General features: G+C 38.3%; 1 protein-coding gene across 1 annotated transcript; it reads right to left on the bottom strand.

Moving 5' to 3' along the window:
- Positions 1 to 78: 78 nt before the first annotated feature.
- slc39a8 (solute carrier family 39 member 8) lies at positions 79 to 11,432 on the bottom strand. Its single transcript, XM_078277401.1, has 8 exons — positions 10,884 to 11,432; positions 9,874 to 10,036; positions 8,432 to 8,601; positions 8,211 to 8,333; positions 7,159 to 7,329; positions 3,617 to 3,824; positions 2,316 to 2,500; positions 79 to 532 (listed from the first exon to the last, which is right to left on the bottom strand). The coding sequence occupies exons 1-8, from the start codon at positions 11,106 to 11,108 to the stop codon at positions 386 to 388; spliced, it is 1,392 nt and encodes a 463-aa protein (XP_078133527.1). The 5' UTR covers positions 11,109 to 11,432; the 3' UTR covers positions 79 to 385.
- Between the last annotated feature and the right edge of the window lie 788 nt (positions 11,433 to 12,220).

Here is a 12,220-nt window from a genome sequence, read left to right on the forward strand (position 1 = left end):
CTTCAGTACCTTTTGAGCTCATGTCATTTGAAGTGGTGGTGATTTTTGTTATATTTTGCCCTTTGGAAGCACAATCTATGAGCATCCCACATGTTTTATTAACATCTTAACAAAATCAGACAGACATCAAGATACAAACTATATTCAAACAGACCAAAAACTTGCTGCCATTAAAGGCAAAACTATAACTTGTCACGACAAAAAAAATAAAATAATTTATTGTCTCTTCAAAACACAATTTGACTAGAGTTCATACATCAAATGATTGTAAAGATTTTCCCTTTTATGGAGTAAACGTTCCACTAACTTGATAGTCAAAAGATATAAAAGCATTATTTCTCCTTTTAGTTTAAATTTTTCACTCCAGTTTTGGTCTCCCTCCCCTCTAGCCCAGGTTGATGTTTCCTGCGAACATGGTGATCAGCAGTATGATGGTGAACCCGGTGAGCAGCCCTGCGTTCTGGATCAGGAAGAAGATGATCTTGGTGGAAGTCCGCTGCTGTTCCCGTAATATGTTGTCCATCTCTGGAAACTGAGATGAAGAAAGACAATCAGATATCAAAAATACAATGGCCTCATTGTTCAACACTCTACATAATGGGAAGTAACAACATATAAACAAGAAGTGTGAATCAGTTGACTTTTGTGTGGCTACAATTATCATTTTGTTTCCATGAAATGAAACTGGAGAAAAGAACACAGGTTTTCATTGCCAGACTGCTGATGTTGACATTTGTTTAAAAAGTACAGGTTGGCCAAATGGTGGTCAAAAAGAGGTAATCATTTTTAACTTTATCAAAAAGATTATTTGTCTAATTGTCAACAAATCCCATGATAAGACCAAAACCAACAATGCATTGATCCTGTAAACCCAGAGCCTGCAATAGCTCATTCCTCTGTGCTCCTTTACTCTTCAAATAAACCTGCGGGTCTCGAGCTAATTAACAAGTTAGGAACAAAAACATTTTTCTCCTCCATAAAAGTATACTTATTCCGGTTGTTATTTTATTTATTACTGGATACTATACTATGGATAGTTTTACCTCTTCACCTCTTCTTTTAAAGTTATTCAAATTAACCAGTTGTGGAATGTAACTAAGTACATTTACTCAAGTACTATACTTAAGTCCAAATGTTGAGGTACTTGTACTTTACTTGAGTCTTTTCTTTTCATGCCACTCTCTACTTCTACTCCGCTACATTTCAGAGTGAAATATTGTACTTTTTACTCCACTACATTAATCTGACAGCTTTAGTTACTTTACAAATTAAGATTTTTGCACCCAAAACACATGTAGTTTATAAAATACAATGTTTTATTATAAATTAAAGTACCCAACAATATAACGGCCTACAAGTCCAGCAGAAATGATCAGACCATTAAACACTTAGTTGATTGACAGAACTGTTTGGATCGTTTCCAGTTTCTAAAATGTGAGGATTTTTCTGTATTCAGTACTTTCACTTTTAATACTTTAACTACATTTTCCTGATGACACTTACATGCTTTCACTTAAGTAACATTTTCAATGCAGGACTTTTACTTGGAACAGAGTATTTTTACAGTATGGTATTAGTACTTTTACTCAAGTAAAGGATATAAATACTTCTTCCACCGCTGAAATCAACCAATCTGAGAAGGTAAAGAAAACCACTCTTTGCTTGCTGCAGTTTATAGAAATATGTAACTTTTGATAACAGGGGCCCTGTGTTAACTTTGTGTCTTTTTGTGTTGTAAACGTACTCCTGTTTGAGAAATGTTTTTTTTAACAACAAAAGGATGTATTTTTGATCAATGTTGAACCAGCATTTATTGATTTTTGGCCACTTGGGGGCAGCACAACAAGCTGTAAACTAACACATTATTACCCTTGAAAGTTGATTTGACAAATATGTTAGCAAACAGTTGCCTATTTCCACAGCTAACAGGCACAGAGCAACATAAGCATTCATTTGGAGTTGCTGGCCACAAAATTAATATAAGTCCAATATTTCTGCAAAACACTGAGCTGAAAGATGCTAAAACACTCTGTAGAGTTGAGGGGAACTGCAGTGTCGGGGGATAATTTCTTGTGGGTTTGTCACTATAAGTAACATATACATATGTGTTGTCATTGATCCATTGTTAATATAAAAAAAAAAAATGAATTATAGCAGCTTTACTGAAAATGTAATCTTCAGTAGGAACCAAAGGCTTAGTTCCACAAAGATGGTAGAGAAGTCAGAAAGTGTAAAGAAATGAACTACCACATTGTTTGTTTTGGTCTTTTCATGGAGCAATGTAGAGTATCCTCAGGTGGTGTAATCTCACTCACCATGTCTGCCAGTGCAATGTACAGGAACATTCCTCCTGCAATGGCAAAGATTGCATTGGGGGCAAAGTTGCTCCCGAGCAGGATTCCAAACGCAAGGCCGATGTAACATGACACTGCCGACAGCAGGTTGAAGAAAATGGCTTGAGGTATGCTCATACCAGCATTCAGCAGGATAACAAAGTCGCCTGCAGACAGAACAAAAAATGAAAAGAATTTTTTCATCACTGGGTATGCTATACAGATAAGTACAAAGAATGTTCTGTGTAGCATTATAAAATCATCTGTACAATGAAATGTAATGCAATACAATAGTGTTGTATTGTTTTATTTCTAATACTGTCCACCTCATTTACATATAAAGAAGAGCAAAACTAGCAGAAACAACACAGCCTATTGCTTACATGAGTGTATTCCGGTTCACTGCTCAAGTGGTGACCGGCTGGGGACAAATAAAGTGTTTAGAATATATATATATATATATATATACACACATATATATATATATATATATATATATATATATATATATATATATTTAAGATTATATTTTGGGCATTTTGGCCTTTAATGGATAGGACAGTTGCAGACAGGAAAGTGGGGAGAGAGAGAGAGAGGTGGAAGACATGCAGCAAAGGGCCAAAGGTCAGATTTGAACCCTGGGTCGCTGTGATAAGGACTGAGCCTTGGTACATGGGGCGCACGCTCTACCAGGTGAGCTACAAGGGCACCAAAACTGTTTTGAATTTAATTGGATTGTGTACATTCCAGGGGTTCTACATTTTAGTTTATTCAGTGTTTGGAGTTGAAACACATTGACGAAGAGTTTTAGTGCAATTCTGCAGCATATCAGTAGAGGTCGAAAAAGATCATAGATTCCTAGGTTATATCTTTTCACTAACTGAGTGAAAAGATATAACCTGCTTTAAGTCCCTTAAAATCCGATAATTTACCTTTACATTGCTCTAAACTTCATCTCATTTTATTCCACCCTGTCTCACAGAATCACATATCACATATATGCCCATTCCAGCTCATTGAAGCCATTTGATGTTTACACTGATTTAAATATGCAAAACCTGAGATGTTTTTATGGATGCACCATGCCATCAAATTGAGCTATTACAGATGTCTTGTCACATTATAGACACTAACTTCAGGCTGAAAAATGTGGTATCTTTGGGAGTAGAAAGATCTGTTTGTTCTTTCATAAACTTTGGGATCTCCATTAGTATTAAAAATAAATTCTTTGGATTTAGGCAATGTTTGACTGCACAGCACAAGTTGGTAAAAGACTGACTCACCCAGCTCGTGGGGAAACTCCTCACATACGATGGCGATGGACGTACTGAACCCCGCCAGTACCGACACAGTGAACGAGGCGCCGATAGCCAGACCATCAATGAAGTTGTGCAGCGCGTCGCTCAGGGTTATCATCCACGCCACCGTCTTGATGCTGGAGATGCGTTGCCCACGCAGCCAGTGGCACATCACATCCGACACCTGGATGTCCTATAAGAGTGATAAGACAGATTAAAGACACATGACTACTGCCACTGTTTGATTACTCCAAAGAAGATTGATGTGTAAAATGACATATGTGGATTCAGTGAGCCACAAAGATAACACACAATGATATCCAAAGTTCAAATCATCCAGAAAATGAAGGACAAAGGTGAACATTTTGCTATTGGTATCTGATCAATACCTCCTTCTGGCATTTTATCATCAATACTACAAACTAGAAAGCAAAACCATTTTTAGATTTTAAATTTCAGTTTGACTGCTTTAATCCCCTTCATGTTTAGTATGTCCAAAGTACTGCAGTGGCAAAAGCTTCTTCTTTTTTTAAACTTGCACAGCTGTGATGGAAAACAGATTTAAGTTTGAATCAAGACTAGCAGCTCTGGGGCTGAACTTAAGTTGATCGGTGCTTTAAGCTAAATGTTAACAACATCGGAAACCTGATTTGTTTAGGTCCTATCTCCGGACCAATGGGCTATCCTGACCCTAGTCTCGCATTGCCAGACCTTCCTCCACAGCACTGCGAAGGAGGGTCTGGCTAGTCCACACAGCATCCCGGGATGGGAGAGATACATGCTCTGGTTTATTGGCATTTATTTAAACCAATCACAATCGTCATGGGCGACTCGGGAGGAACTTGTTTTAGTGGAACAAGTGTACATTCAAAGGTTGTTTTAGTCGCGCAACAGAAAACTCAGATTGGACAGATAGTCTAGCTAGCTGTCTGGATTTACCCTGCAGAGATCTGAGGAGCAGTTAACCATAGTCCTCACAAATCTACCGGAGTTTAGAACGCCAACACTAAGAAAGCGGAAGGTAACGGACATCCGGCCGAAAAGAAGGACATGCGGCAGAATTTCCAGCAGCAACAGAGCAATCCCAGAAGTGGAACGTCGTGGATATAGACTATCCTGACCCTAACCATTCAAGCGCATTGCCATACCTTAACCAAGTCAGGTTCCCGGTATGGATTGGGCAGCGACAATGCTCACAATGAAAATGCTAAACATCTGATGTTTAGCAGGTATATATTTAACCATTGTCACCCTCTTCTTTTAGCATGTTAGCATTGGCTAATTATCACTAAACACAAGGTAAGGCTGAAGATTATAGCCTGACCAATACTGGATTTTTGAGGACAACCAAATGTCTTTTTTTATTTTTTTGTATGATTATTTTTTGGGGCTTTTCCCTTTATTAGATAGTGGATAGACAGTAAAGTGGGGAGAGAGAGAGAGAGAGAGAGAGAGAGAGAGGGGACGTCACGCAGCAAAGGGCTGCAGGTCGGATTTGAACCCGGGCCGCTGCAAAGGACTCAGCCTACATGGGGCGCACGCTCTACTGGGTGAGCTAGAGGTCGCCCCAATATTTGGGAGTTCTGATAACAATATATCGGCCAAATATAACATAAACACATAACATCAACAAACAATCATGACACTTACTTAGCAGGCTGTTTTACTGTTGCAAAATGAACTTGTCCGTGGCATCTAGTGGAAAAACTAAATGTAACTAAAATTTGACTTATCGCAAACCTAAATTGTCTTTGCCAGTTTTATCGTGTTAGCTCTATGGGAATGTCATTTGTAGTAAAAAAAAAAAAAGTGAAAAAGCCCAAAGTCCACCCCAAAGGGACTTTCTCCAACAGAAAACACTGTTCACCAACTGCTCCAAACAGCTCTATTGTAGTCCAGCCTTTACTTCAGAGACAAACGTGGTCACTTTGTAACACACGTTATAATGCTCGCCTAGCTGCTAGCATGGCCCGCCCTCATACTCTGCTTCTGACTGGCTAGTAGTACTTACCTAGGTACTGTCAGGGCCCGCCCTCATACTCTGCTTCTGACTGGCTAGTAGTCCTTACCTAGGTACTGTCAGGGCCCGCCCTCATACTCTGCTTCTGACTGGCTAGTAGTCCTTACTGTACATGTGCGACTCCCAACAAAGATGGAACAGAAGTGAGATGTCTCACTCTGTAGCTAAAACAGACAGCTCAACACACAGGGTGAAAAGAGGAGCTGCAGCAATGTGCAGTACAACAAAAATATGGTGTTTTCTGAAAATTAAACCATGTAAACCTATTCTGATACAACCTCTAAATACAATTATGAACCTGAAAATGAGCACTTTAAGGGATAACTAAAGTTATTACAAGTCATCCTGAAGGGGACATGAATGTCTGTACACAATGTAGTGGCAATCTAATATTTCACAGAAAACCTCATGGCGGTGCATATAGGTACAGTAAGTCAGGGGATCACCAGAGTCAGCGGAATTCATCCTCTGGAGACCATGAATGTCTGTACAAACTTTCACAGCAATCCGTGCAATGGTTGGACCAAAGTGAAAACAGGCTGAGTGACAGACAGTCATTGCCATCCCAAGGGTCAAGTTGTTAGCATGGCTATAAATAAGGACTTTGAAGAAATCGTACTTTAATGCTTTAGTGCTTTAATCACCAAAGCGTGTCCATCTTGGATCCACAAAATGTAAAAGATATCGATTATGAATGTGCAGCATTTGCAGCGGAACTCTTCCATTACAAATATAATGGCACAAGTGTTTTTAATGGGAAACCTGAGAACAGTCGGACATAAACAGAGCCTTTGGGCCTTGGTTGAAGGTACTCTGCAGTGACAAAACGACCCTTTTAATGGCCACAGCCAAACAAGGAGTCTTTGTGCTTGAGTCTGACAATTCCAGCATTTAGGAGGGGAAGGATCTGAGGCCTCCATCCCCTCTGTGACACTGGCATATCTGTTTGTTTAGTACTTTCATCATTTTAAAGCCAGACTTTTCCATATGACACAAGAGATTTCACTGTTTAACATTAACAGTAGCTCTAATCACCCTGTGGCACTGATAACAGCTCAATAAATGACTCTTTAAAACTAAACACCCGAGCTTATAGAAAAACAAGATGACATATTCTGAAATACTGTTAACGTTGGCACCATTTAATTACCATGCAACCACATAACTCGCAACCATATGACAGATAAGATGTTTTAAATACAGTAATGCATTTATAGTCCATGATGCATTTCCGTCAGGTGTGTCTGTGATAGAGGACCGAGGTGGACATCTAATCTCTATAAAGCACACAATTACTTAAGATAACATATCAAGGCAGACCCATAATAATAATAATAATAATAATAATAATAATAATAATAATAAACTGTGATTGCTGTGTGGGTTAATATGACATTGTGTGCAGACAGAGTTAATCAATCCCAAGAGGTTGATTTCAAAGTAAGATAAAAAGTATAATTCCCCGATCTGTACGGTTTAATTCAGCCATGAGGGTGGGCACTGTTACCTGAGGAGGTATCACGTTTGTATGCGGAGGTTCTGGGATCGGGCTGCTTTTGTCTGTGGCGATGGTGGTGATGTTGGTCAAAACGATAGAGTCCTTTTTCTCCCGTAAGTCTCCGTTGTGGAGGGAGTTTTCTTGAAGTGGCTCTGCAGGAGTGAAGTGGCTGTGGCCATGCTAAGGACAAGAGAGACAGTCAGATGACCAACAGAAAGAGACACTATTTAGGTTTAATGATTTGGTAGACTGAGGGGATATTTGAAATTGTATAGGTCCCATATTGTAAAAAGTGAGATTTCCATGTCTTTTTTTATATAATAACACAGGTTGAAGTGCCAAATAAATACTGTGAAAGTATCAAAACGCTCAGACAGATGGTATGATAAAAAGAATGTGTTTTTGAACATTAAAGCATGTAAACATGTTCTAGTAGAAACATCAAATACAGTTCAGATTGAACCTGAAAATATTTACAGCTAATTATTCAAAGCTATTTGTTGCTATTTATAACTAATTTGTTATATAGAATATTTCCCAAAATGTCAAACTATTCTTTTAAAAAATTGACTTTCATACTCTATAGCTTTATTCTTTTGACTCTGACATTTGTTTTTAGCTTTCACCAAAACGTTTCCTGCTTTTAATACCTCTGTGTTGGTTAAGTTAATATTAGGATTCTGTGCCATCATATAAATCTTATATTGACATTATATTGGGTCTCTGTAAATTAAAGAGTGTGGTCTAGACCTGCTTTATATGAAAAGTGTCATGAGGTAATTTGGCACTATATTAATACAGGAGACTTGACTTGTAGTTTACAATCTGTGACCCTTTTGTCCATGACTCTTTTGCAAAATGATTAAAACAGTAATAAATAATGTCACTGACTCCCATAAAGTCTAATTGTCCTTATAGCGGTCACTTATTAGCAGCCAAATCAGCTAATGAACCACGTCGATTCACTGGCAGTTATACAACTGGAATAAATGATATCACTCTGCAATAAAAGAAAAGTGCTTTGCACATAAACCCACGTGCTGCACTCACTGTCATCTTACCTCATTCTCTACCCTGAGAGCCATTTTTAACATCTTCTCCACGAAGTACAGGATATAAAACCCTCCAAATATTCCAACTGCATTCTCCACATAGTTATCCACTTTGGGATCAAAACCCATAGCCTGTGGATAGACAGGAGAATGTTAGTGGCATGTTAGCATACAATACTTCCCTTCATGAAGCACTAATACATCTTCAAAAGGTGAATTTACCTACAAACCTCTGGTATGAGCTGCAGCACAGCGTTGGAGAAGAGGGTCCCGATGGCGAGGCTGATGAAGTAGGTCAGCACTTTGGGGAAATAAGACTTCTTGGTGAAGGGGATCAGGAAGAGGCCGAGCAGAGACGCCAGGTTGATCACAGTGACCGCCAGAAACCCATAACCCCACACTGGCAGGGCAGAAATCAAGGAGAAACAGTTACTGATAACATTACAGTGCTGCATTTTCTTCCTTGACATCTTTAATGCTTTAGGCTTATTGTTATGGCGTCCCTAAATCCTTTTTGTGGAAGAGACATTTACGTTTTTTGATCTTCTGAGCTCCTTTTTCTCTATTTATTAAACTCACTTTTCGAACTATTCTCTATTCTAGAAACACACTTGTTGCTGCTGCTGCGTGAACTGTGAAACTCTGTCACTTTTAGAGGATTTTTCCATCAGGAATGTGTGTGAAAATAACTAATATAAAATAATAATCTGTATCTGAGTCAATTAAAACTGTATTCAAACTAAAAACATGGCCAACTGAGCTACATTTCTTTAAATTGCCATTGCTCGCTCCTCAGCATTGTTTTTTATTTAGCAAACTTCTACTATTTGTTAGTTACTAGTATCATTTCTACAATGACATTTGAGTGAGACCAGCCCTTTATATGCAAAATGTAGCTACTGTAAAAATTAGCATGGGAATTAGTGCGTTTGTGCAGGCATGTGGCTGTGATTGTTAAATAAGCCTCCTAACTAGTGAGCAAGCAAAGACTGAGCTGACTTTTCCCACACCACAACTCACAGACAACATGTTTTCCTTTTGTGACAGAAACAACGATCTAATGTAGCTCCTGATTACAACATCGCTAAATTTATCTACGACCACATAGCATGATGTCTATTTTGTTGTTAAATAATATTTCATTATTAGGGCAAAACTAGTTCTTCAAAAGCATCTAACAACAAGAGACACTAAACTATTTATTTGCAGAGGAGAGATTCTGCTTACAAGAAGATGGAACAGCATGCATCATGAACAACAGTCACAGTTGGTTGGGATTGTGTCAACAGCACCGAGGACGGGGAGGGAGCGTTTGGGACAGTGAATCTGAGAGGCCAGCGGCTCAATCCAGGACATTGTGTGTGTGTGTGTGTGTGTGTGTGTGTGTGTGTGTTACGGCTCCTAAACAGCAGATGACGTTTTTTTTAAAATTTGAAAGTCATAAGTGGAGACAGATAAGTTAGACTGGGGGATAGAGGATGACGACCCGAGACAAAAGGTCACACAGGGTTTACGAGCAAAAGGAAATTGCAACCAAGGGGTGTCCTCCATCCACAGTGACTGTGTAATAATGTCTGCCAGATTCCAGGCAACAAACCCTCATGACCTGGGAATTATCTGGGTTGCAGGGGGTCTCAACAAATAAACCAGCTGTTGTGATGAAGCAACTCACCAGTGTAGTCGATGGGCGGCAGAGCTTTGGGGGCGGTGTAGGGGCAGTAGGGCAGCAGCACCTGGGTCAACACAGCGGGGCAGATCCTCCCCAGATGTCCAACATTCAACCTACTGACATTACTCAACCCAAAGTGGGACAAGATCTGCTCTGATGAGGAACACTGAGGGGCAAAAAGAACATATTAAAAAGCTTATTTTTTAATTGTTTTTAGATCTCTCTCTTCTCTCTAAAGTCCTTCCTGCTTTGTGTTTAATGCTCCAAATGTCTCACATCTGTCTTCTTTAAGATGTAGTTTTCAGTTTTGTATGACAAAATGCTATATTGTATATTAAATATATATAATTGTGCTATATAAGTAAAGTTTTAGAATTGGCAGGGGATAAAGGGACATTTATTATGAAGTTAGCCTTATACTGTAAAGGTAAAACAGTACTTATAAGACTTATACACTAACATGTAAGTTTAATTCAATACATAAAGGCTTTTCAACATATTGTGTGCATTATTGCATTGATTACATAAAAAGCTAAAAACAAATATTGGCAACAAAACAAAGGAATAATGGAAACAAAATGGCATTAAATATGAAGTAATGACCACGTATTTGATAAAAAAAAAAAAAAAAAAGCCCAATCATTTAACTACAAATGCCTACAGATAACTAATCAGTCAGACATTAGACAGAAGGTTTGGGCATTTATTACAGTATGTACTACTATACAAGAACAACAATAATATAGCCTAATAATAATATTATATAGCCCTTTTCTAAGCAATGTTACAAAGTGTTTCACAAGATGAAATACAATAAAACAATAATAAAGTACTATATTAAAAGGTGTATACAACTAATACATTCAAAATTGAGTTTCTTTTCATAAATAAGTCTTATAAAAGGTATAACTACGTTTTACACTCTTAAAAATTACAAATTCATTTTAAATTCCGTGCAGTTTTGTAAATGATCATAAATAAGTTGAATACATATAAATAGCTCGTGTGCTCACCTCTTGGTCTGCCAGTGGATTTCCTTCACTTATTGCCTCAGATCTTCTGTTTGACATCAACAGCAGTAAATCATCCAGATGCTTCGGTGAGATTGAATTATTTTGACCATAATATCGTAAAATATTCTCTAGAAATGCCTGTCCATCCCGGTCAACCACATGTATACCCTGAGACTTTGGAATTAAAACTAAAAGGCACGTAATAAAAGATCTTAAGTTGAACATTGTGAACAACGTCTGTTTTTAATGTTGTTTCTCTTCAGTCAAAGAAAAAAAAATCTGCTGCTTCGGCTCCTTCTTACTCAGAAGTCATGATCTCCGTGGAGTTTGTACGCAGTCCAGAATCACATCCATGGCACGGAGCAGAAATCACGTTTCTCCTTCAAGTATTGTACTTTAGCCACAGCCTGGTTATCTTATTTCAGTAGTGGCATCAGGTTCAAAGATCCGTCTGCGCAGCCATGAAGGAAAAACATGGAGGGGACCGACCGCGTGCATTCAATGTTTCAATGCTTTCTTTTGTGACTGACTTTCTCACTTGGTATGCAACGTGCTCTCATACACATATACACACACACACACACACGCGAGGGCACGCACGCATGCACTTTTGTCTTTATGTGTGTGTGTGTGTGCGCTGTTATTTGGGGAACAACATGCAGAGTGTGTAACTCAGTGGGACTCAGTTCACATCTGTGGCTCCGTTAGTTCAATTATGAAACAGCTGGAGGAAGAAAAAAAAAATCATCAATATGAAACATGCGAGTGGTTGTGTTTAAAGGTCAGTGCCGCCCCCTGGTGGCAGCTGAGGATCAACGCATGAAAGAGAGCGAAGCAAAGGCTGCAAAATACAGCTAGATATGTAGGAAGCATTAATAAACTGTATAAAATGCCTTAGACCACTTTTGCACATAAAGTAATTTGCTACTTTACCCATTCAATAGTTATTCCTTCATTCCCTCCCATGTTTGTCTCCATATGCTCTTGTATTGTTGAATCTTGTTTTTTCTTATTTTAGATTTATGTACCTTTTATTATGTATTTCTTTTACTCTATCTCTCTCTACTCATTACTGCAGGCGTGCCGCTGGAACAACCAAAAAACACTGCTGGGATCAATAAAGGCTTATCTTATCAAAATCAGAAACACTTTATTGATCCCCAAGGGAAAACGTTACAGTAGAATATAAACATGTATAAACATGAAGACATTATAGAAAAAATAGAAATAAAAAATAAGTATGTAACAATATTTTCATTAATGAATGAATGCCTTTATTGTCATTGCATTTAAGTACAATGAAATTGTAGAGCCACTCTAACACACACAAACACACA

The sequence above is a fragment of the Sander vitreus genome, chromosome 20 (genome assembly GCF_031162955.1).
Source record: "Sander vitreus isolate 19-12246 chromosome 20, sanVit1, whole genome shotgun sequence".
Lineage (NCBI taxonomy): Eukaryota > Metazoa > Chordata > Actinopteri > Perciformes > Percidae > Sander > Sander vitreus.

Excerpts from the sequence above, each read along its gene's own strand:
- slc39a8 (XM_078277401.1), bottom strand. The coding sequence starts at position 11,108 with ATGTTCAACTTAAGATCTTTTATTACGTGCCTTTTAGTTTTAATTCCA. Across the intron at positions 7,330-8,210 it reads CTCTCAGGGTAGAGAATGAG|CATGGCCACAGCCACTTCAC; the intron begins GTAAGATGACAG and ends TCTTGTCCTTAG. Across the intron at positions 3,825-7,158 it reads CAAACGTGATACCTCCTCAG|GACATCCAGGTGTCGGATGT; the intron begins GTAACAGTGCCC and ends TCACTCTTATAG.